At 41.6% G+C, this 27183-nt stretch overlaps 1 protein-coding gene across 1 annotated transcript in view; it reads left to right on the top strand.

The window, feature by feature from the left end:
- LOC142430533 (histone H2B.1/H2B.2-like) overlaps positions 1–25314 on the top strand; it is a 47156-nt gene extending 21842 nt beyond the window's left edge. Inside the window, exon 2 of the mRNA XM_075535586.1 lies at positions 25114–25314. Within this exon, the coding sequence (XP_075391701.1) occupies positions 25114–25314 (201 nt within the window). The remainder of the gene's footprint in view (positions 1–25113) is intronic.
- Positions 25315–27183: the final 1869 nt, after the last annotated feature.

Genomic DNA, 27183 nt, shown 5'->3' with positions numbered 1-27183 from the left:
CCAAAGACACATGGAAGGTAAGAGGAGGAGGGACTGCATTTGTCTAAATGGTGAGATTCTGTTTTGCAGGAAACTGTGGATGACAGTGGAATCCCCAATTATATTCATGTGTATATAGTATTTATTATGCATTTATTGCATGTTGTTTTCCTGATTGTTTGATATTCATACAGCTAAACTGAATAAGGAATGGTATATGTACAGAATGTTAAACATTAAATAATTGAATACTTTGTGAATGAAAAAAACTATAATATATTATTATTTTAGGTAATTACTTAACTAAACAGCATTAATCTAAACTTTCTGCACCTCACTGCATCAGAGATGCTGTTGGGTGCTTTGGTGTCAGCTTCAATCATCATGGTTCGGTGTACATCAGAAAAAATACATAAACTGCCACATCTTGGACGGTCCCCACTTGTTCCTAGAACACAATTTTGTAGCCACTTTCTGTGTATCTAATTAAGCATTTTCCTCTATTTTGCTCACACTCTGTCAAACAGGATGTCCTTCTCTAGGAACTGGATTCCCTGATCACAGGTTCAAAATATGTGAGAAGTCCCACTATTAGGTTTAGAAATGGTGAAGGAGTTGGAGAATGGTAGTGGTACATCTGACCTTCAGCTTATAGTAATCACCTTTATGCTAATTGCAAATCTATTCCATTGTGAATTACTCAAATAATTAAACTACACCATAAATGTGTATCTCCCCACAGGTTATTAAAAATTCCTTAATTTTTTCTGAGTTTTTATTCCTAAATAAATTAGCAATAACTTGATGGCACTACTTTGTGATGATTTAAAAATACAAACCTTAAAATTTACAATCCGGTTTTTTATTTATATTGATCTCATTTCATGTGTTAGCTAGACATGTGTTACCACACTACCAAATTGAACATCAGAGATAATGACCAAGACTTTCCTGTTTTATAGCTATGACTGTATAATGAAAAATGTAAAGTATAGTGAGAATTGTATATGTGTGTATATATATACACATATATATGTTGAAAAAATATATGAAAGTCAGCAAAATTATCATTTAAATGATCCCAGACAATAAATTCCAAAACTAGTTGATATTTCCCAGCAGAAAAATTATATATATATTTGAAAATGAGTGACTAAACTCATGAACCAGTGTGGAGTGATGGATTGCTTTTATATGGTCGTTCTGTCCACTGCTTTGTCCTTCCCAACAAAAGAATGGGTAAGGCCATGCAAATAAGGTGTATGAAATTAGAACAAGTGGGAGACACACATACACACACACACATGGCCGTTCTGTCCACTGCTTTGTCCTTCCCTACAAAAGAATGGGTAAGGCCATGCAAATAGGTGTATGAAAAAAGGAAGTCTCTTCATGGGATCAATTGTCAATATGCCTGCATCAGTGGGCTCAGGCACAGGAACAATTATGAAGATGGCACAGGACCATCCAGTGTTTTGTTCTTTGGGGCACAGGGTTGCTATGGGTCCGAGCCAACTTAATGGCACCTAAAGACAACAACAACAAAATCAATCACTTTCAATGTTATTTGTCTTAACGCAATAATTTTCTCATTTCAGAGATATATCGGTTATGTCTATGTTAAACATTCCCAAATCTAGTTCTGTAGTCTAAATATTTTCCCTGGCCCATATATTTAATGTAGTAAATGCTATTAGTGTTCTCCTTTAGCTGCATGGTGTATAACCTCTCATTCTTAAAGGTCAAGTCTTCAGTTGTCTTACTGAAGGAGTATATAGGCAAAAGGTTGAGTGATACAGGAAGCATAGCAATAAAATGGCAAAAAGAATTGGCCAATATTTGACCATTTAAGGAGGTGGCATACAAAGAGTTTAACTAATTAATTTACTTGATTCCTCTACTGAGAATTTGCATTTCCATCCCAGATCTAGTGGATCAGAATCTATATTTCAATTAGACCCCAAGTGACTTTTATTGATTCTCACATAATTCTTATGTATGCATATGATTCTATGTACATATACGATTCTTTTAAAAAATAATTTTATTGGCATCATACAATTTAATCATTCAGTTGTTTTAAGAAGAGCTGTGCGAATGTGTAAGGGTGCTTTACTCAATTGATGGATGTATGGATTGTGATAAGAGTTGTATGAGCCCCAATAAAATGATTTAAAAAAAATAAATTAGAATAAGTGGGAGACACACACACATACACACACATCACCCCCACCATCCCCTTTTCTCTTGTATGAAAAGTAACACACACACCATTTCCTCTTGAACAGAAAGTGTCTAAGCGTGGTGCTCTCCACCAAGTCTGGAAAGGGCGGGGCCGGAGTGCGCGTCGCCAGCGTCAGGCATGTATTTCGGTCTTTGGAGGCCCCCATAGTCAAGCGCAGCGTCCTGTGACGCACTGAGCTGTGGCGGGAGTTTGAGGAGGATCCTGCGTACCGGCGGGGCTGTGGAGCCTTTGGGAAGTAAGTGTAAGTTGTCGGGACGATGGTGAGTGAGGATAACAAGTGCGTTTCTGTCTCTGAAACAGGGCGAGCGACGCGCAGACATGCACCGTCAGGACCCGGGCTCCTGTGGGAGAGGCAGAGCAGAGGTGCTCAGGGGGCAGCAGGCGGCAACCATGCTTTGGGGTCCGACGGGGAGAGCGCCCACCACAATCGCCGGGGCTGTCCTGTCCATCAGGTCCAGAGGGTTTTGCGCCTCTCCCTGAACGACAGAATTCACTGGATGGGCAACCGTTTATAATTGTATTAGAGCTTCTTAAGTTCTGAGCGCTCCAATTTGAAAAAAAAGTGGTGGCCTCAGTGGTTACGGATTGGGCTGCTAACTGCAAGGTCAGCAGTTCAGAAATACAAGGCACACCTGGACAGAAATGCAGGGTTTCTACTCTTGTCAAGAGTTACAGTCTCCGGAACCCACCCGGGGCAGGTCCAACTGCTCCTAAAGGGTCACTGTAATCGGAATCCACTTGATGGCAGTCAGTGGGGTTTTAGGTTTGGGTTGCTGATGACAGTGATAACTCAGTGTCCATTTGCTCCGTCCTCATTTTGATTAAGCCGCCATTAAATTCTCTCTGATCATTAACCAAGGATATAGATCATCTCCCCCTCCGGGAGAATGCATGAGAAAGTAGATTGCCTGCACTCCTCTGCAGCCAGCCCTCTCCGCGCGCCTGCCTCGGTGTATGCCTGATGCAGGTCACCTTACTGAGGACAGAACAAGGGACATTTCGAGTCTTGCCTTGACTGGCTTTGTATCAAAGTCCTGGACCAGTCTTGTAAGTCATTCCATTTTATAAGATGCATGTCCTAATCATGGTCCCTTTCCTGATGTTGAAGTCCCACCTGTACCTGTGATGTATTGATCTGCCACCAGTCATGATCTGTGACATGCCTTTTGTTCTATGCCCTGTTATCCAGGGTCCAGGCTGTGAATCCTCAGTTGTTATTTTGACCTCGTACTACTGGTCTCCCTTATCCATACGGTGTGTGTGTGTGTGTCTTTTGTTTTCTCTTAAAGTTCAGTAAATGTTCTCCTTAAATTATATTTGATATAGGGGTAACTTTTGTACCCTAACACACAATTTGGATCCTAAATGACTCAAGATACCGTTCTACTTTGGGATGGCATCTTGACAGCCATACCTGCAGCTAAAGTCAGGCCCTGCAGCCCCTTGGCTTCTGTCCCGAATGGGCAAGTGTTTCAAAGGTCTTTTAGTTCTGCAGATAAGTGCCCAATCTGTCCCTTAGCCTCACGGACCTCTGTGTAGGTTTGGCAGATCTGGTTCCCCAGATAAATACTCAGATGTACACCACTTCACGTATTAACCTCCTGCCCAGAGGCACTCGGCTCTCTTGTTCCGTGGCCTGGGAATTGCACTGCTCTGTCTCAGTCTCTTGGTTCTGCTGTCACCATGTCTCCGTTGCTGCTTCTCCCCATCACTTCCTCTCTTGTGTCACAGCTCTCTGTCTTCTAGATTGAAGAGTTTCAATGCAAGAATCTGAGATCCAAAAGCCCCTACTCCTACTCCTGGCTCTTTCTCTCTCTCTAACAGGATGTCCAATGTGACTCATCTCCAGGTTAGGTTTTCAGGCAGCTTATTTGCATAGCCCCAAGTCTCAAGGGTTTCAATCTATTGTTTGGCAATTTTCACAATTCTCTTGAACCAAAAAAACCAAACTCACTATCATCAAGTTAACACTGACTCATAGCGAGCCTGTATGACAGGGTACAACTGCCCCATGTGGGTTTCCAAGACTGTCACTCTTTAGTGGACTAGAAAGCCATGTCACTCGTGAAAGAAGAAATCCCATCTTTCTTTGTAGGAGAAATTGGTGGTTTCCAACTGCTGACCTTGCTGTTAGAAGCCCAACAGTAACCACTATGCCACCAGATCTCCTTTTCCTCATTCACATTGTCGGATGACACACCTACCTAAATATTTGGAAGGAGTTAAGGGGCCATCGCTAGAAAGACGTAGAGGCAACTAACTGCATTGGTTTACTGCAAGTAATGCTACAATAAAAATGCTATTTGTCTTGGAGTTCAAAAGTGCACTCACTATGGGGGGATGTATACTTCTACATATATATATATATATATATGTATATATATGTATGTATATATATAAATTTCAAACTAATAGGTGATGCATGTGTTTAATATGGAGCTGTGGTTTGTGACAAGTGTTAAGTGTTGGACTGCTAACCCATTAGCTGCCTGTAGTGGCTCTATAGTCTCGGAAACACTGTAGAACCGTTCTCCTGTGTCCTATCATCTTATATGTGTACCTCTACTTGATGGTGAGTTTTAAAGTGTTTCTAAAGTGATTGTACAATTTACAGCTCTAGAAAAACAGCATTCAGTTTTAAATAGTTCTTTATATAGCCCATTTCAAATTTTCCAGATGCTTTAATTAACATAATCATCATCAAGGTTCATTGATTTGTCATTCTCCTTGAGAGTCACACAGTAAGGAATTGATATTTCGTGTGCTTTGAGGTAGCGGTCCAGGTTTATTGTTTCTTATTTTTGACATGTGTATTTGATTACCCAATAAATAAAGTCATCTTTTGCACATAGGTCTGAAAATTATGAGTTTTAGTTTTATTGCTCATGGTATTAACATGTTTTCTGTCACTCAATAAGTAGACTGTTAACAGTATTGGGGACTGTTAAGAAGATGAACAGGAACACGTACAGCATCTGGACCTAAACTACTCACATTGTATCCTCCCATCAGCCTGCAGATTTTCACCAACCAGCAGCTTAGAGGAAGAATGAAGAAGTGCCTGGTTTGGGTATTATTATTTCTGGGATGTCCTCAAGAGAGACTGAAATTTGTGAGCATCATTGGAGCTGATACAGATAAGACAAACATAGAGCATCCCAGTTGCTGGCAGTATTATAAGGACCAAAGAAAATGACCAAGGCTCAGGTAGTTCTGATGCGTTTTTTTTTTCATTTTCTGTATTACCTACTAGAAGTGTAGAAGCCTGTATAATACTGGTTCAGTTCACTGGAAAGTGGAAATTTGAAGTAGTAGAAGTTAGAGATGAACTTTGACTCTGACTTCAACATTGGGATGGAGAAGATTAGGAATATGTTGATCACAGGAATAACACTAAACTACTGACATTGAACATAATACATCACTAAGGATTCTTTGGATGATATTAGCTTTCAACTGATAATTCATTATTTTGTGGTCAACCCATGAGAATCATTCAAATTTAACACTATGCTATGTTTTTAAGGAGAAATAAGATCACTTCTTTAGGAGAGTCCATTCCATGGGGTTTTTTGTCTGAGTAAGTTTCCGTAATGTTTTTTCTGAAGGTGGTGTTGAATAATCTCCCAAACTGCAGCATTCTCATTAATGCCTCTGAAATGGGCCTTGTAGGGATACTAATTTTAAAATGTTTGATGGCTTCTCACTTCCTCTAATTAGAGATGTAGGAGAGTGAACCAACCATCAGCATCAGCCCTGATTCATGTGAAGCACAACTTAAACGTAAAACTACCCTCCAATGGTTTTCCAGTTCTGACAGTAGTTATCTTTACACAGTTTTCTCTTCTCAGATCATTAATTTTTTGCAGTGGCCACATAGATATTACAGTCCACAATACAGGTACAAGTTTTATTAAGTAACAAAATGTAACTTCCTAACAGAATCAATAGAATAGACATTGGGATTCATATTAAGGAAACATGTAGGCAGATTTGCTCTTCTTCAGAGCAGGCCTGTTCTCTGTGTCCCTCTCAGACATTGTGCCTTCTGAATATAGGCTCATTTCTTGGTTCCATCTTTTATCAGTTCATCTATATCAGCTCCTTAGTGATACTGTCCTCTTGATCTTGCCTGCCTGTTCCATGATCTTGGCTGGAAAGCTCTGTGTGGACCTGTCACTGTGTGCCATCTGCCCTGGTCATTTTCTGCATTGGTATAGCTCTTGATCCATGAATATTACAGTTCATTTTGCAGGACCAGCAGTAGACCTGTCCCTATGAGGTAGAGCTTCAGGATGCTCCATGATTTGCCCTGCAGTATCTCACAAAACCAAATAGCCATCAAGTAAATAAATCCCTCTTCAAGATGTGGAAGCTGGTGAGCCTCAAATCCATAGGTCAGGTATCACACTGGAGCAGTGGTTCTCAACCTTCCTAATGCCGCAACCTTTTAATATAATTCCTCACATTGTGACCCCAATTCATAAAATTATTTTCATTATTACTTCATAGTAATTTTGCTACAGTTATGAATCATAACGTAAGCAGTATGTGTTTTCATTGTTACAAATCGACCATAAATAAAGCATAGTGATTAATCATAAAACAATATGTAATTATATATTGTGAAGTATTTATTTCTAATGACAAGAAAATGAAATTTTGTTTTGAAGCGTGTGTAGCATGGGTAATAGTCTTCACACCCGGTACTCATATGTGGGGGTATCTGAATGTGAGTGGACTTGCCTGGATAGAGATAGAGGAGCAGTATCTTGGTTCCTAAGACCATTGGAAATATGTGTGTTCCAATGGTCTTCGGCGACCCCTGTGAAAGTGTCATTCGACCCCCAAAGGGATTGAGACCCATAGATTGATAACCGCTGGTCTGGAGGGTTCTCCTCATTGATGTGTTTGCAAAGGCTGATGAACTGGGTCACCAGGACAACAGTCCACTGCCTCACAAGGTGAAGTTGTTGAATCTGGTCAGATAATAGGTTGCAGGGGCTGAGGAACCCAAATGGAAAAGTCAGACAGAAAGCTGTTGGCTCATGGAGTGGCAGAAGCTTTCAAGTCCATTCACACAGGCAGCTCGCAGTTGTCATTCAAGGAAGTGGTTCATGAATTTCTGGAAGCTGCAAATCCCTAATCCTTGGGTTCATTCTGAACTGTGTGGCTTCAGGGACTAACAAACCCAAATCAACAGCTCAGATGACAGGCAGTTCTCTCTCTCCCTCTTGATATGATGGCTTCTTGGGCCAACCTAGCACCTTCCCTGCCTAGGCAAGATTAGGAAGGCTCCAGAGATCCACCCAGCAGAACTAGGAGAGCCCACTTGGGGAGCATGTGGTGAAAGATGGCAGGTTCAAGAGGACCTTGCAATTAAAGTAAAGGCAATTAAAGTAAAGTAAACGTGGCTGAGAAGAATGTGTCTTAAGGTTGTCAAGAGGAGCTTGTCCTAAGGTGGCCATTAAGAGCTTAGAAAGTTGTTCTGCATTCAGGAAGGGAGATACTGTCTGTGAACATTCTGATCTTGGTTCTGAGTTATAGCTTCTTGTTCCTGATCCCAAGTTGTACCTTGTTCATTAATAGACCACTTTGGTCTATTGAGTGTTGTGTGACCACAGCAACAGATTATCAAACCCAGAAGTGAGATGGAGTGATGTAGAAGGACAGACTTGTTTTAGAGTTGACAAAAAATGTTGGAGAGTTGAGGTATATTTGACCTCCCCCATCTGCATTGTTCCTGGTACTTATTGCCACTGAAGGTACTGAACCTCTTATAATGGTGATGCCGGTAGAAACCCTAATGCCATTTAATGACAAACAGGTGTTTATCTACTTTGTGCGATTATAAAGCTGAGCTATTTCTAGAGCATTCAGATAGTGTCACTGGAACTCAGAATTCTCATGTTATGACCGGATGCATTGTTTTTGGGTACTGGGGTTCCCAACACTCCAAAAGTGATCCTCAGGAGTGACATTACAATTGTGGCAAATATTAAAAGACAGAGAGCAGACACCCGGACACGGGCTCTCTTCCGATGTCAGTCCTGAGAGAGTGAATATATTTTCCAATGGGTATGTATAATGGAGCTTACAGATCTTTCCATAAGGCGTTCGTGTCATGCAGTTAGCATGTACGTAGTTAATGGGTCATATTATAAGCAGATAAAATTATAAATAAGCAAGATGCTGAGTTACCATCTTGACCTAGTGTTAGTTGACTTCAAACCGGCCCTGTGCCCTCCCCAGGCATTTGCTACATTTACGTTGGGCTGGCTCTAGAACCTGATTGCTCTTACCTCCAGATAACTTCCAGGCATAGTGAAGTAGCCAGCCACAGAAATGATTCCTCTACTATGGGAGCTCCTTTAAGCCTGCTCCTTAATGTAGAGCTAGCTATTTTGGGGGGCATAGTATTTGACCCGGAGAATGCGTATTTGAAAACATTTATTTCTCAGAACACTGGAGATCTTTCTAAAAATAGGACTAGCTTTCTGCGCCGATGGTTGTGAATGTAGAAATAAGGTAAAATATTTTGTACCAAGTCCTCAGTTAAGGACACACTATGGAATGCACTAAACCAATAGTTTTTATTGCTGTTTTGTTTTCTTTACTGTAAGATTTTTTTTTAATCTTCAAATGGATAATACTTCATTAAGTAGACTCCTCTTACTACAGGAACCACTAACATTCAATGATGTGGCTGTAAAGTTCACCCGGGAGGAATGGCAGCTCCTGAACCCTGCTCAGAAAACCCTATATAAGGATGTTATGTTGGGGAACTATCGCAACCTGGTTTCCATTGGTGAGGAGAATTCTCAAGTCATTGACCTCGTCACTGGGTTTTCCTGTCTTATGTGTTAGAAACTTTGCGGTGTTGTGCTATTCTCAAAGAGGTAGATTCTCATTGCATTGTCTCATCCTAGGTTAGTGGGTTAGGTCTTCTACCCTTGAGAGAACACTATTTACTTTGTTCCTTTGAACATTATGTTCCTAAAAATACAAAATTCTGCAGGCTTTACAAACTTTACGTTAATGTTGGTGTCTAAGATTCTGTAATTTCTCATAAATAGGTTATCTAGTTGTCACCCCAGAAGCTTTCTCTCAATTGGAACAAGAGAACTGTGTTTGGTATTAGAAGCAAGCTACAGTGGAATTTTCTCAGAAGCATGGTCAAAATACCTTAAGGGGAATTGGCTGGTATAGTTGATTGGACAGGGAGAAGGCCTCATATCTATGACAGGGGTCCAAAAATGCATAAAAATGTGTACTTCTTTGAATGTGAGAGTTCACTTGTCCTAGATGTTGAGGGAAGTACACCTGTAGCTCTTATGAGATAAGATTTCCATTTTCTTGTTTTACACTATTGTATGTTTGCTTCCATAATTTTCTTTAACATTCTGAAATTTTCCCTTCCTTTATGTTTCCACTTTACTGTGAAAATTGTTATCAGCTTAGAACATACTTTAGCACTGTATCTTCAATATTTTTGTACCTGTGAGATTTTTATTTTAAGTTGTCTGTTCCTCCAATCATTTTGTAGGTGGAAAGGGCATTTTTAACATCTTATATTCTTGCTTTTTTCATTAAGCACATGTCTCCTGTAGATTCCTTAGTATACAGTGTGCTTTCGTTAGGCCCACCCCTTCTTAACAGGTCCAATACAGGAAAGATGACCGTTGCTGCTTCTAAAGAACATTTTTGCCGTATATTCCAATAGAGTCTATTGCTGTTAATCAAACAATGCATAGTATATTCAATATTGCTCTCTTTTCTGTATTTTGAGTAACCTTTTGTTTTCCATACGTAAGTTGGCTTTCATGTCATCCCACATCCCATCTGGTCTCTGTCATTAGTCTTCAGTCAGTCTTATTCCTCAAGTTTATTCTTTACATAGTCTCTAAGCTTTGTGCTCTAGCTACTTTGGCTAGCTTTTACTTGTATTTGAGCAATTTATGATCTGTTCCACTGTTAACGGCTGGGTGTGTGTTGACTAATGAGCTTCTCCACCATTTTTTTCTATAGATGAGGTTGATTTGATTTTCATTTGTTCCATTCCAAAAGATCCATATGTGTTGTTTCCATTTCTGGTGTTTAATAAGGAATTTGCTATGAATTCATCATTAGTCTCAAACTTCTATCAGTAAACCTGTGTGTCATTTCTGTTACTAAGGTCACATTTTCCAACTACAGCTACTTTCCCCAAATTTTACATTCATCAGCGTACATGACTATGGTTGATCAATGTCAGGCTGAAAAATTCCTGTGAAATTTTCAATTATATTTTTAAAATATTTTATTGAGAGCTCTTATAGATATCATAACTTCCAATAGTTCAATTACATGGAGCAGTACTGTACAATAGCTACCACAGTTTGAAAACATTTTCTTCTTAAATTCCTTGATATCAGCTCTTCTTTATCCCCTCTCCCCTTCTTCCCTCAATTTCTTTATTGTGGAAAACAGACCCTGGATGAAAGTGTGAGCAGTCTTATCTTTATACTTCTGACCACAGGGCTTGAAAGACCAGTACTAGTGTTGGAAGAAAACCTCCACAAGCTCCAAAGCTTGAACTGCTTATGCGCAAACGCCAGACAGAGTTTCCCCCCAACTGCCCTCCAGTAAGATGTTTGTATACAGCTGCTACAGGTGCCTGACTTTTTGCTACTCAGCTGAAAGATGCCTAGCTTTGAAAGCAATCAGGATCCCTTTGTTGCTGTCACTCAAGGAATCAACTATCCCTTTGTTTCTTTAATGCCCCCTGGATGGGTCCTAAGGGACAGTTGTGTAATTGAAGGGCAGAAATAAAAAGGCTTTGTATTCTTTCACCAGTTTATGTAAATTCAGGGCATGCAGCTCCCCTTCTCCCCCTGCCCCCCCCCCCACACACACACAGGCAGACACCTACCTACCTAATAAGGTAGGCAGGATCTTTACCCTGGGGATCCCTGAGATAATTGGACGAGCAACTTAAGACCAGTGCTGAGGGTAGGTGGAGTAGAGTAAATGTCTCCTGAGCGGGGAGAACAATAACAACACGTCTGCTTTTGTAGTTAAAGCCGCTGGCAGATAGTAATTAGCCATGCGCTTTTTGAGATATCATTAAGGTAGCACTATAATGAGAGGATATTGTGGGGATGATTTTTAATTAAGAGAATGTAACTGGAACGCTTCTCCAAATTAGTGAATGCTTCTATGTTTGCTTTAATTGGTGCACAAAACTAAATAACACTTGGACTAACTGGTCTTGCTTGCAGGCATATGAATATTAGCCTACCACTGACAAAATTATACATCAGGGAAAATATTGCAGTGTTTTTTGGGATAATGAATATGATGCCAATCTTCTTGAATTTGTCAATCTCAGCCTTATAAACCACTTGATTATCTAATTAAAAATAGCCAGTACCAGTCTATTAAAGTTGAATAATGAATACACTATCAATTTTTTACCATTCCATTTTGCTTTGACAACTTGCAAATATTTCATGATAATAATGCATGTATGCCATTTTTCAATTACTAGAGGATTTTTGCAACTATTTTTACTCATTTTCAGTCATGCCATGTCAAGCACTGAAGGACCCCAAAGCTCATCCTCCATCCACATCATTACTGTTGACTAAACTTTGAAGATTTAGTACTTCCTCAGTGTTATTTCCTTGCCATTAAACCTGAGGGGTTCATATTCTAGAAGTCGATCACCAGGTCTTCCTCCCAGTCCCTATTTCTGAAGATTCCACCAAGACCTGTGCACCATGGGTGGTCCTGCTTGTATTTGAAACACTGGGTGGCAGTGCTTCTGGCATCACAGCAACCTGCAGGGCACCACAGGACAACACTGTAAGATGAGTGCTGTGAGCTAGAATACAGGTTCCATAAACATAAGAAATGTGTTTCTGTACCATAATCTCTCTCATATATAACTTTAAAATGTTTTTTTCCCAAGTAGAACATTCGGCATGTTTCAAATTCCCAACTTTATCTAGTACTTAGTTGTCTTTCAGTAAAGATTGATGAAATGAATACATCTAACCTCTACCAATTGGAATTGGCAAGTCTTATCACTCCTGTGGTCTATTGGTCTCAATGTCTTCCTTCTGTTATGCTTGTTGTATGTTTTCATGTACTCCTTTAAGCAAATATCAAATCTCTGTCCATTCATCACTTTCACATCCAACCTGATTTCTATAATAACTATTTTTATCATTTGAATTGTTTACATGATTGTATTTCGTCCAATGGGCAATAAACTTTAAGCATAGTGTTTTATTTATATTCATATAAGAGGGTTGTCACTAAAGATCTACTTTGTATCAATGCATATTTTAAGGGGTCCATTGTAAACCAAGATGTCCAAAAGAGTCAATGTTCTGTTTTTTATAGAAATCCAGGAAGATGATGACCATTTGCGTGAGCACTTGCAATGTGAAAGATGCATTGACAAAATGGAATGGTGCTACAAATGCAATACATATTCTCAGCATAAAAATAATTTTCCTCCAAAGGAAACTTATGAGATGTTTGGATTACATGAAAAAAATGTAAAATCAGATTTAATCATTCTAGAATTAAATCAGAAGAGAAGCAGCCAAACACAGAAGTCAGTTGTGCTCAAGGAAGATGAGAAAACTTTTCTCCACATTGAACAAGAGCGATTTTGTACTGAAATGAAATTCCGTGAATGTGAACCACCCAGGCTCATGAATTCACAATGCATTCAGCATCAGGAGTCTGATGAAATTGAGAAACCACACACAGGCGATAAATGTGGGACAACCTCCATCGATGACTCTGTGCTCTATGAGCACAAGATTACTGATATACTAGATAAGACCTATGAATGCAGTCAGTGTGGGCAAAAATTCAAGAAAGTGTTTAAACTCAATGAATATTATGAAAAAAGTCATGAAGGACAAAAGCTAGGAAAATGCTTGCAATGTGGGAAAACTTTACACAGTGTGTCATACCTCAAGGGACATCAGGAATCTCATGTGGCAGGAATGTCCTATGAATGTAGTGTGTGTGGGAAAGGCTTCACCAGGAAGAGTGATCTCACTGCTCATCAGCAAACTCATACTGGAGAGAAACCCCATGTTTGTGGTCAATGTGGAAAAGCCTTTTTCTTGAAGAATACGCTCACTGTTCATCAGCGAACTCATACTGTAGAGAAACCCCACATATGTGGTGAATGTGTAAAAGTCTCTCTCAGGAAGACTGTTCTCACTGATCATCAGCGAACTCATACTGGAGAAAAACCCCACATATATGGTGAATGTGGAAAAGCTTTTATCAGGAAGAATAAGCTTACTGTTCATCAGCGAACTCATACTGGTGAGAAATCCCATATATGTGGTCAATGTGGAAAAGCCTTTCTCAGGAAGGATGGTCTCACTGTTCATCAGTGAGCTCATACTGGAGAGAAACCCCATGTATGTGTTGAATGTGGAAAAGGCTTTATCCAGAGGACTTCTCTGACTGTTCACCAGCGAACTCATACTGGAGAGAAACCACGTAAATGTAGTGAGTGTGGCAAAAGCTTCATTCATAAAGGAAATCTCAAAACTCATCTACAAATTCACAGGAGAAAAACCCTATATATGTGGTGATTGTGGTAAAGCTTTCAGCCAGATGCAATGCCTTACAGCACATCAGATATTTCACACAGGAAAGAAGCCCTTTGCATGAATTAAATGTGGAACATCTTATATGTGGATGTCAGATCTCGCTAAACATGAGTAATTTTCAATAAGAAAACCTTTCATTGGAATTAGTGTAACCTTTCAAAACAAAGGAAGAGGTCCTGGAGTTTTCCCTGGGCCAAGTGTGGGAACAGACAGTTGTGACTTACCATATGGGTACCCATGTTCTGTGTTGCTGTCCCTCTGCTGACATGGCCCACCATTTTGGGGCAGATGATCCAGATTTCCACAGAGTATATGTTCTTCCAGCTTTCAGTGCCTGAAAGAGAGCTGAACCTGTTGTTTCTGGATCACAAATGTACCAACCAGTAGAGTGCCCACCCAGATGACGGTTGTGCCTGCCACACTTGCATGCCCTGTTTTTACCTCCCCATCCCACCGGAGACAGCAATGAAGTACCATAAAATAAAAATAAAAGTGAAGATGTGTGGGAACAATTCATCTTGAGTATGAATGGACCACAGTGAACCTCAACCTTCACAACCCTGAGACAAGAAGAACTAGATGGTGCCAAGCTTCCATTGCTAATTACTCTAAAGGGATCACAAAAGGGGGTCCTGAGTCGAGTAGGAGAAGAAAGTGGAACAAACCAAAATCATAAAATAGATCAGGTTTACATGTCTAATGTAGACTTGGAATCCTCAGATAATGGCCTCTAGTGACTCTTCACTCTTGGACCTGTACTCACTCCTCTGTCTCAGATTTCAGCCCAACAATATACAGGCACGGAGGGGAAGAATTACATCTGAGAGGTATACACTCCTTAGAACAATCAACCATATTAAATCAAAAGGACAGCATTTGCTTATGAATAAGAATTTTTGAAAGCAAGAAGGAACAGGAAAGAAGGATGAATAATATAAAAACATAAGGAGGGCTGAAGTGAGAAGAATGCTGGTATGTCTTGGGAATGACAATCAATGTAAGATTTGAATGGAATCCAATTTACTCTGTAAAGTTTCAAAATCATAAAAGAGTTTAAAAAAAATGAAGAGCTCATGTCTCATCAATGATTTCTTGTAGGATAGTTACCAGGTTGCTGTAATGAGTGTGGGTAACAAACTTTTACTTGTGTTTCTAAGTTTTATTGACATAAATCTACAAAATTTAAAAGCCTTCAATTCAGTCAACATGGGAAACTCCACGGGTAGTCATGTGACATCACATACTAGTGATCTCACGCAGAAGTAAAACTCTGGCTGTATAGTGACTTTGCAAATACCCTCCTTGGTTTCTCTCATTGTCAGTAAACTACATTAGGATTTTAACCTCTAAGTCCACTGCACTTGGAAAAAGTAGCAGAAAGGGCATAAGCTCAAGGAAGTATAATCTACAGACACAGTTATTTTTATAGTTTTTGATATTGAGATATATGCCACAATAAAATACTGGTAAAAAAAATCTGTCTCAAAGACAATAAAGATATTCCACAGGGTTTAGGCTGCATTATTTACAGAGGAAAGGGGAAGTATTTAAATCAGGCTATTCGGAAGACTTGCTCTACCTGAACTTTGCACATACTTTACGACCACTGTAGTCAAAACAGTGGTCCTGGCACAATGACAGATATTCAGACCAATGGAAAAGAGCAGACCCAGAAATAAAAACATCAGCATACAGGCAACTGATCTTTGATAAGGGCCCAAAAATATTAAATGAGAAGCAGGTGCCATCTTCAATAAATGGTGCCAGAAAAAAATGGATATCTCCCTGCAGAAAAATGAAGCAAGACCCTTACCTCACTTTCTACTTTGTACTTCTTTTTCTTTTGAATTCATTTTTTGAGAATTTTTTAATAATTATTTGTTTCCTAACAACAGTGAGTCATGTGCTCAGACGCTGCACTCCCAGACTTCATGTCTGACTCCCTGAACCACGCACCTCCCGGAGTTGCCAGAAAGAGGAAAACCCACACATGCTTCATGTTCATATGGATAAGATTCGTGACACCCAGAAAATGCTCTCCTGGTGAGAAGGAATATGAATTTAAGTCCATGCATGCTGTGGTTTCATTTGGGTTCTTGTCAGGAATTTGCTTGTGGGAGGTGCATGGTATGTAAAGGTGGAAAGGGCTGAATGGGGCCCCTGCCTCTGGGACTCACACTAGAAAAGCGATGCTGGTGGAGTCCTTGGGAGAGCACAGCCCTCTCTCTCAGGTCTTCATGCTACCAATCATGCGGACAGATGTGCAGATTTTAAGTTGAATGTACCTTTACATCCATTACCACCAGAAGTACACAGATGATCTGGTGAAATTAAAGACAATGTCTATCCTTACCATGCAATGGAATCAAGACTAGGCCTACCTGAATCTTGTCATTCCTTTGACCATGTAGGGAAACAAGTATATGTCATCCCTAAAACTCCTTTCCCCTATAACATTTCAGAATATTTGGGAAGGGATAAAATATACTTTGTTATATTCTATATTTAATATTGGAATAAAAGTGTTTTCTAACAACAAGGTTATTTGTGGGGTTACAGGAACCCACAGAAATCATAAGAAGGTCATTTTTCTTCCCATGGATTAGTACCCTATGTGGGTGATGGGTATTCTGAGCCTCCTGCTGACAGCAACCCATCACATACAGGGGAGGTGTTTCCTGGGCTTACACTGTCTCCCAACTTCTGTGGGGCACACAGTAACATTTTCTCTGGTCATAAGCATTCAGACAGTTGGTCAGGAGTGTTACCTGGAGTTGTCTCTGCAGATTTCCAAACACGGGCACTGGAGCTCCCATAATGGTCAGCCCAGCAGCTCTAACTGCAGTCTGTACCCAGGCTCCTGTGGGTCCTTAGCATCCCTGCAAGTCAACTTTCTCCCTGAGGTTATTTTTGTCTCTGGTCCCTCAGTGTGAAAAGCTTTAGAGGTAGAGAGTGCTACAAGTTGCAGACACTGTAAGCTGGATACCGTGAAAGGAAGTATGATCTTCAGACATGCTATTTATACAGATTTTGATATTGAAATATATATCACAATAAAATACTGGTAAAAAAATCCGGCTCAAAGACAAAGATATTCGACAGGATTTAGGCTGCATTCTTTAGAGTGGAACGGGGAAGTATTTAAATCAGGCTTCTATTCAAAATAATTGAAACAGGAGCTTTTTAGTTAATTGTTCGATTTTAAGGGGGATGTTTCTAGTCAGAATTATTTTGGGGGTGGTTTTCTGTTATGTTTGATAGGGAATTTTGTAGATGTTTGTAATTGTTGAAAACAATAATCTAATGCACTGAACTATACCTGAGAAGAATGTTGCAAATAGTATTTTGCTGCATGTTTCATGAGAAAACTATGTTCAAATATATGACAGAAAGTTTTGCACACAAAACTGGAAACTGATGGAAATTCTTGCCAGTACAACATTTCAAAAACTTTAAAATATTGAACAGGAAAAGGAATTATGATATAAACCAATAACTGAATTTACAAGAAAAAAATTGATAATGAAATAGTCTATGTTTATTATTTTATTGTTTGTTTTTTGCCCAAACCATCTTATAGTTAGCTGTGATCGTCATATAATCATTTGTCAATTTGACAGAATTAAGAGTGAAGGGGTGGAGTCTAGCCAGTTAATCAGATGTGGCCTCTGTGTTGGCGTGGCCTTCTGAAGATTCTGGGAACTCCTTCATTCCTCCTTGAATGTAGGAGTCTGTCTGTCTCTGTCTCTTTCTTTTGACTCCCTGGGAGACATTGCAGCTGACAAGACACATGGAATTATGTGAGTGCCCTCAGCTGGAGAAACCACTTGGACCCATGCCAGCGCTGAGATGCTTACAATGCCACCAGATCCAGAAGACTTCCCACCCACTGGCCTGTGCTCTTGCTGCATTTGGCATCATTGCATGTGTTTTGTGAGTCTGAAGAAGACTTTAAAAATAGGTATCGGACATATGGTCTAAGATTGGACTTAAGGACTTGATCTGGACTAGGCTGGGATGTTTTCCTGATATTTGATTTCTCTTGTTGTGTTGGACAGGGTTCTCTAGAGAGACAAACCAGATTGCTAGTAATTATATATACATATATTTATAAAGATAGATATATAATACAAGAAATGAACCGTTAAATTATATACAGATAGATAATACAAGAAATTAACAGTTAAATTATAAAGCAGTGAGACACTAGCAGTCTTTAAGGCTTGAGAGCTGCCAGTTGCCAGTCCCCTTCTGTAGAGAGAGCTAGGCTATATATATCCAGGCAGCAAACAGCAAGGCAGGTCCCCAACTGTCCTCAACTGTTTGTCCCCAGCTCCAGAGATGAACACTCCAATTGTGTAGGCTTAAGGGGACCTCAACTTACAGTGACACAGTCCACAGGCTAGGCATCCCACAGGTAGTGTACCCCTTTAAACTGAGGCACAGAACAAGCAAGGCGAGGCTCACCAAGCCATTTATCCCTTTGCACTTCAGTTAATCCTACTTGTGTTTATCGGCCAGGCTGGCACAATAAACTATCGCACTTGTATATAAAGCTATTTCTCAAGGACATGAGTGTCTATGAATTTGTTTCTCTAGTCTACCCAGAATAACACAGATACCATATCATTCCACAGTTCCATCACATCAAGCAGTATTTTATGATTGCTACCACAATCAGTATGAAAACATCCTCTTTTTTCTTGAACTCTTTAATATCGGCTCCCTTTTACCCCACCCATTGCCCCACTGTAGCTCCAAGAAACCCTTGTTTGTCTTGCTGCCTCTATACGTTCATCAATTCTGGGTTCGTATACTGTTAAACAGAAAGACACATAACAAAACTCAAAAGTATTACCCCCAATTGCAAAATACATCTGAGATGAACCCCAAAAGGAATTGCAAGTTGAGAAAGAAGGCAGTCCAAGTGTAGTCTTCTGTCCTTCCCTGGAGTCCAGGACTGAACCAATTGTGTTTAGGATCAATTATGTCAGTCTGGCTCCTGGGATGTGGTGACCTTGCTGGATAACTGCCTTTCCAGGGCTTCTGTGTTCAAAAATACTCTTTAGGTCAGGTGTCCTACAGCCTGCCCCTTCTACCTTTGGCTGAACACATGCTAACATTCCCCAAACTGATTGTTAAACATATTACATGGTATACACATGACAATGACAAAACTAACTCCCTGCCTTCCAGTAGCTTCTCCCTCATAGCAAAGCCCTATTTTGTCATCTTTGCTGGTGAGGAGGGAAAACTTCTTTTAGCAGCACAAACGAGGGATGCTTACAAACCACCATCCCTGCACTGGCCACAGAGAGACCGCTGGCTATTACTCACTACACCAGCTCCAAGTCAATTGGCCTTCAGCCTCACAGTGCTCAAAACCAAAAGGCCCTTTTCAAGGTCACCTCCCTTTTCAACCTAAAGAAAGAAGTAAAAAATGTTGGCATTACTTCCTTTCTGTTTTGTGTGTTTGTTTGGTTTGTCTTGCTTTTTGACTCTATCGTGCATGGTTTATTAAGTTTGATCATTTTACGTGATGGACATATTTTCTTTTGGAATGCATTTTGGCGCACTTAATCCACATGCCCCTCAATTCAATAATATGTCATCTCAAGAAGATTCGTACAATCATTATCATGATCCATTTCACAGCATTGTCTTTCACACACACACACACCATTAAATTGCCTTTAAAATGACTTTCCGTTCTAGGTCTCAGTCCCCTCCCACCTTCGTTCTTTAATCCCCAAAGTTCCTCACCCTCCCCATCTCTGCCACCACCCCCAACTGCCACCTGGACACCACCTACGCTGATAGAAGACCTGCTCTGATCATCCTTGGAAGATGTCACTGATGTTCCTTACAAAGCACTGAAAGACAACCTGGTCTGATCTTCCTTGCAAGATGCTGATAGACAATGTCTACTACCCTTGACCAGTGATATGGGATCATCTAAAGACTACTTATCCATTTGACTTTGCTTTACCCTTTCTGCTGGCCTTGCCCTGGAACCCAGGCACTGCTAGCCTCTAAAGGTGGCTTAGAACAGCAGAGTGGGGATTTTGTCATCTTCGCCGTCACGTGGGAGGTGGTTGACCAGTAGTCCCATTCTGGCAACCTGTTGGAGATGCACTGATGTGTACATGTGTCTGGACACCGAGGGGTCTGAGCCCAGCTGTGCCATCAGTTGGGCCACAGGTGGATCCACCAACTCTACCTCCTCCTCTCTGGCAAACTTTGGGGTACTTAAGAGTTGGTTTCGGTTTTCTTTTCCTAATCTTATCATTGTTTCAAAATGTTTTAAGAAAAAAAACGATTTTTATCTGTGGTTTCATGATTTTACTTCAAGACACTGGCATATGGGGTGTGTCTGGCCTGTGCAAGAGCCATGCGTGTTTGGGGGTGCTGTGTGTGTGTCTGTGTACTAGCATGCACACCACATACAGCTGCTTTTGTAGTGTTGTTTTCACCAAACACTTCGGGGGTCGGGTGACCATTTGTCTGGGTGGGGCCAACAGTGTGGTACTTTCTCATGTGTCTCCATGTATGCCCATAATGACCCTGCTTGTCGGAGCAGTCCATGTAGGTTGGCCAGCTCTGGCGCCTCTCTGGCAAACCGGATCACCACATGCTACTTTTGAATAGTTCTGAGTTCTGGTTTCACATCTGAAATTAGTCATTTATAAATTTTTAATTTTAAAATCAGTCTGTCGATATTTAATCATTTTATGTAAAGATACCTGTGTGGCCTTGGTCTGGCATGTGCAAATGGTGACTGTGGCTATGTGTGTGTGTCCCCAAAAAAGAAAGATAGGTCAAGCGCCAGCACGGGCAAACCCATGGACTTGCTGAGGTAGTGGAACAAAATACAACCAAATCCGATGGTAGGAGGAACATGCTGAAAATACACACTTAAAAGCAGTAGCTGAATGAGAGGACACGCCAAACTACTTAGCAGGGTACACTCACTGAAGAAAGATCCACCCCTCCTGGCCCAACAAGGATCATCCTTGCAAGACCCATTGTGAGTCAATTCTTCCATCCAGTGGTCAGACAAAGGAACTCTGCAGGCAAATCTACTCAAAAAATGCATTCGGTCTTTCACTGTCAACCTAGTGCTCAGAATATAAACTCCAGTGGAAGCCACTTCATTCACATGGAGACTCAGAAATGGATCTTGGACTTTCACTGTCACAGGAGTGTGGGAACAGAACCTGGATGACAGTGTATGTCAACAAATTCTTAACATTCATATGTTAAGGAGTCTGGGAAGCAGGGGCTCCCCTGGAGGGAAACTTCACTTTCCTGGTTGGAGCTGCATCCCCCTCATACTCTCCTAAGTAAACGTTATTCCCCAAGATTCTCCCCCCCACCACCACCACCACATACCATAATAAGGCCAATCTTAAGACACTTGGAAGCATGTGGTTGCTACTTCATAAGCATCAAAGTCAACTGCTTGGAGGCTGCTTGCCTGAATGTTGTCTGCTATTGAAAGCAATCATACCCTATCTTCTGCCCTATCCTAAGTAGGTCCACTCCTTTCTGATAAAGACCATGGATTATTCCGGCAGAGAAGAGTTCAGACACCAAGCTCAAGCCAGTTTAGAGACCAAGGTGAGGCTGCCATCTTTACTCTAGAGCCTGCCCATCTGGTCAGGTACATACTTTCATGTCACATGTGTGCTGTGATGGCTACACAATCTCCTGCCAACTTGAGATTAAGAGTGAAGGGGTGGAGTTTAGCCTTTCAAACAGGGTGCAGCTTGATGCCCTCAATTGGAGGCTCCACCCAAGATAAATAGCTCCCTGGAGTTCTGATCCACTTTATGGTGGGGGTTTTCTGGGAGGAGTTTTAAGATGATTTTGAGAGAGTTCTAAAGGGCTTTTGGAATTCCTAGTCTTTATAAATGAGTTAGGTTGTTTTTAAAAGGTTTTATGGTGTGCTCTGTTGATAGGTAGATAGATAGGTCTTTAGGGTGTTTTCTCAGCTGTTTTATAGTTTATTTGTTTGTAGCAGTTTTAGTCGACTTTTTGTTGCGATTTTGAGGATTTGTGGGACCTGGGGGGGTACTTTAATACTATTAGTGTGTTTTCTTTTTTTTAAGCTTTTAAGGCAGTGGGTCTCAACCTTCCTAATGCTGAGACCCTTTAATACAGTTCCTCCTGGTGTAGTGTTCCCAAACCACACTTTATTTATTTTTATATTTCATAACTGTAATTTTGCTACTGTTATGTCTTGTAATGTAAATATGATATACTGGATGTATTTTCATTGTTACAAATTGAACATAATTAAAGCATAACTAATCACAAAAACATTATGTAACATATTATGTGAAACTTTTCTTTCTAATTACACATAAATGAAATTTTGTCTTGAAGCATGGTGTAGCATGGGTAATGTTTCATGCCGGGTACTCATATGTGGGTGCATCTGGATGTGGGTGGGCCCTCCTGGATATGGACAGAGCAGTGTCTAGGTTCCTAAGACCATCAGAAATATGTGCTTTCCAATCTTCTTAGCGGAGCCCTGTGAAAGGGCTGTTCGACCCCCAAAGGGGTTGCAACCCACAGGTTGAGAACCGTTGTTTTAAGGTATTCTGAATGTTTTTTAGATGGGGTGAGTGTGTTTCTCGGTCCTTCGGGGTCATTTAAAAGTCTTTTAGGTACTCCTGATAGAGCTCCTCACTGATGGGGAATTGCAGTGGCGGCTCAGATTCCAGGCCTGCTTCCTGCTGATTCACTAATGGCTGAGTCTTCTGCTGAATTTCCATGTCGTCCAGGAGTTGGTCCAAAAGCCTGGGGCTCTGTTCGGGGGCTTGGACAAGCAGAGGAGGGGTCCTGGGAAGCAGTGCTGATAGATTTGGATGTTCCTGCTAAGAGGGGCCTTGCCACTGCCCCGTAGATGAAACCGTGCGCTGCTGTCTGTGATCCTGACTTCCACTGGTGACGTTGTTACAGTGGAGTCTCTGGGTCTCCGGAGGTCTTCCTGCCTGGGTGGGCTCCTGTGACATTTGACCCTGGTTTATCACCTGGCCCAGAGAGTCTTTGCCTCCCAGGACACAAGCTACCTGGCTGCCGTCTCCATCACCACCGCGGAAGCCAACGGAGGGTGGTCTTTGGGCATCTATAGGTGCGCTTTGCTCCATGGGCTGCAGAACCGGACATGCAAAGACAGAGCTGGAGCTGGATCGGCCGCGGGGATCCAGGGGCACCCTGGTGCGCTCTGGATACCGAGCCCTTCGGTTCTGGAACCATGTGCAAATCCGTGGTTCTGCAAGGCCTGTCTGTTGTGCCAGTTCTTGCCTGGTTGCAATCCCAGGGAATCGCTGCTTTTCAAACGCTTGCACCAGGTGGGTGCTTTGATCTTTGGTGATGACAGTTCTCTTGCGTCTGTCTGCCTTCGGCGCCCTGCCTCGAGAAGTGGTGCGAGGCAGCACGGGGCAAGGCTCTCCCGGAGCAGGCCCGGAGCTCAGTCGGCTCCTCCTGAGCTGTCGACTTCTGCCGTTTTTGAACCAAAGGAAGATTCTGTCCTCGGCTACGCCGGTGGCTCTGGCAAGTTCTTCTCTGGCCGTGATGCCTGGATACGGGTCTCGAGCAAATGAAGCTTGTAAGATGTCTAATTGAGAAGTGGTCCAGACAATCTATTTCTTCGGTCTTTGGTTTGCTGAGAACGGGCAGGATCATCGTTCAAGGCCATGCTGCAGACAGAGGAGCAGGTCCAAGGGAGAAGAGAGAGCAGTTTGAACCACAACGCCTGGAGACCATGAAGCCTCTGAAGGAAAAGCAAATTCCAGCTTTGATACACGATTCCCCTGGAGCACCTCATTAAGTATTTAAGATCTGATTGGCTTCAGGACGGAGGAAGGCCAATAGAAATGAAGCACATGTTTGCACGCATCTGGCGCATGGCAAACAGGGTCACCTCCTAATTTTGAATAGTCTGGTTTTATTTTTCTAACGTATCATTTTCTTTTAGATTTTTAAGTTTAAAATTAGACTGTAGATGGCTTTCGGGTTCACAATTTGGGTCAAAAACTTTTTATGTAGTATTTTTGGTATCAAATCGTACACTTCCATACTTCAATCACCTTTTAAAAGCGTTGTACACATGTATACATATATGTACATGCATCTTCACAATCAGTTCACATGCTCCATCTCTACCACATTCAGGGTTTGCTCCCCAAATCGCCTCACCTCTCATGTTGCCCCACACCCCACGAGCCCCATAAAGCAGTGCATCATTTTTATCTCGATGCCTCCACTCCTCCTGTGGTTCACACACCTGGAAACCCAACAGGAACAATAAAAGACAAAAAGAGCATAAAACATCAAGGAAAAAATCAGAACAACAACGACAATATTAGTGAGCAATGAAAGGAAGAGTAAACTGAAAACAAACAGTGATACCCACACAAAAGGCAGGGGTTGGGTAGCCACAACGAAGAAACATAAAGGAAAATCATTCTCAATCATCCCTGAATGACGTAGAATTTCACATACGGTTTATATGAGGACGCCGAGTATTATGCGGTGTACAACACACCGCACAACCTCTCTCTCTCTCTCTCTCTCTCTCTCTCTCTCTCTCTCTCTCTCTCTCTCTCTGTCTTTCTCTCTCTCTCTCTCTCTCTCTCCCTCCCCCCTCCCCCCACTTTTTATCCTGTTGTTCTTCCTGAGGGCTTGCCAAAATGACATCAGGTTATGTGTCCCCATCCTCAAATCCAAATCAGAGTTAACGTAAGTGTGTTTGAGATAATAGATGAATTCCTGGCATGTATTACTTTGTATTCTCCACAGGATATTGGGTTTACATTCAACAGCATTGTGAAAAAATAAAAGGAAATAAAAAGGCATTAACGTAAAATCACAGGAACCAAACAGTCACCAGAGTATAGAGCAGGACCCTCGCACACCCTGCAGGCTCCCGGCCCAGGGTCTTTTCCATCTTCCACCTCTGGTGAAGCTGGGCCGGTTTTGTCCACAACAAGATGGTCTCAATTCGTTGGCAAACGGGAGAGATAAAGGCCAGCCTCTCAGCTAGCTACTCACAAATCCGTTGCCACTCTTCGGTACTGTGACTGCACGATTGTCCTTAACTGTCAGCATGCGGGACCGGCTCAGTGAGAGCCTGCCCTCGGGAAGAGCGCCAAGGAGGCAGCGCCTAAGGCTCAGAGGAAGGACCACAAGAAAGGCCAGCGCAGCCACAAGGAGACCGCCCGTGTGTATGTGCACAACGTTCTCAATCAGGTTCACCCAGTCTCATTGGTCTACCACACGTTCGAGCACATTGCGTGCCAGGTGTTTCACCTGGGACTTTCCAGTATGTGCCCGATCATCACGGTCCGGGGCATCCAGACTGCCGTGCGCCTGCTGCAGCCTGGAGTGCTGACCACGCACACCGTGACTGAGGGCACCAACGCGGACGCCCAGCACCCCAGCTCTAAGTAAATTGCCCTTCAGCCTCACAGCGCTCTAAACACAAACACCCTTTGCAGGGCACGTGCCATTTTCATCCCAAAGAGTTCAAACATTATGGCACGACCTGGTTTTTTGTTTGGTTCCTTGGTTGGTTCGGTTTGCTTTTGGACACTTTCATGTATAGTTGATTTAGTTAGATCGTTTTCGTGATGGACATCTTCCCTTCTTTTTCAACGCCCTTTGGGGAACTTACTCCACAAGTCGCACAATTCAATAGTTCAATCTTCTGAAGGAGAGTTGTGCAATCGTTACCACAATCCATTTCAAACATTGTCTCCCCCACTTCCTCATGCACACACCTACAATTAAATAGCCTGTAGAATGACCTTCGGTTCTAATACTCAGTCCACTCCCTCCTTCAGTCTTCAATCCTCAAATGCCCTCAACCTCCACCACCCACCACAAGCCCCACCCAGACATCCCTACAAACCATAGCATCAGTTATTATCTCTAGGCATGAACTTCTTCCTGCTCCACAACCTGGGAAACCCAACAGGCACAATAAAGACAAGAAATGCAATGTAGGGGGACGGCAAAAACCAGAGTATTATATGATTAAAATACAAACAGTGAATAAGGATGAATAGGACCATCGTCGATATTTTGAAAGCCAGCAAAGACATTTTTTAATGATAGAACAAGCCAAAGATCCCTGCACCTAGAACAGATTCTGATCAGACCGGGAGGGAGGTCAACTGACAAGTTTCCAATTGGAACCAGCATCATCAAGCCTACCAAGACCAACTTTTGAGAACAAGGCATATGTGGAACTTAGCCTGTGGCTACAGGGCATCTGCCAGCTGCTTCATCTCCGAATACAGAACCTGCAGCTGTCTTTCAGTTTTACAAATTGGGTCCAAAACGTTTAAAGTAGTTTTCTTGGTATAATAGTCACAGACGATACACTTCCATATTTCACTCGCCATTTAAAAACCTTGTATATATATATATGTGTGTGTGTGTGTGAATATATATATGTCATCACAACCAGCTCATATTCTCCATCCCGCCCACATTCAGGGTTTGCTCCCAAAGTAAGCTCACTTCTCATACTCCCCACCCCACAAGTGCCCCATAAAGCAGAGCAACATTTTTTAATCTCCATGCCTCCACACCTCCTGCTTTTCACCCCCAGGAAACCCATAGGAACAATAAAAGACAAAAAAGCACAAAGCCCCAAGGAGGAAATAAGAACAACAAGGAGAATAATAGAAATGAGGAGAAAAATGAAACTAAACCAAAAAGAAAGGATGACATGCACACAAAAAAATCTGGGGGTGTGGTGGAACCACAACCAAGAAACAAAAAAGAAAATCATTGTCAATTGTGCCCGTGGGTTATAAGTCAAATGCAGTGATACATTAAAAAAATTATTCAATGACATATAATGTCAGAGTGTTTCTATGAGGAGACTGAATATTGTGCACCCCACAATCTTTCTCCCTCTCTTTCTATCACCCCCTTTTTGTTGTGTTGTTCTTCCTGAGGGCTTCCCCAAATGATATCAGGTTATGTGTCGCCATCCTCACATCCGAGTCAGAGTCAACTTATGTGTGTTTGAGGTAATAGATGACCTTACATGTACTCTTTTGGATTATCCACAAGATTTTGTTTGTACATCGTACATAATTGGGGGTGGGGGGAAGACCTTAACATAAAATCACAGGAACTAAATAGTTACCACAATATATATAGAACAGGACCCTAGCACACTGTGTTGGTCTGGGTAGCCCAGAGAAACAAATCCACAGAAAATCATATATGTATATGAGCGAGTTTTATATAAAGGTTAAGTGTATATTAAGAAAGCATCCCAACCTAGTGCTGTTCGAGCCCATA

Source organism: Tenrec ecaudatus, chromosome 17, assembly GCF_050624435.1.
Source record: "Tenrec ecaudatus isolate mTenEca1 chromosome 17, mTenEca1.hap1, whole genome shotgun sequence".
NCBI classification, from domain to species: domain Eukaryota; kingdom Metazoa; phylum Chordata; class Mammalia; order Afrosoricida; family Tenrecidae; genus Tenrec; species Tenrec ecaudatus.
Note: the sequence above shows the minus strand (reverse complement) of the source record. Positions and strands in the feature narration are given on the sequence as shown.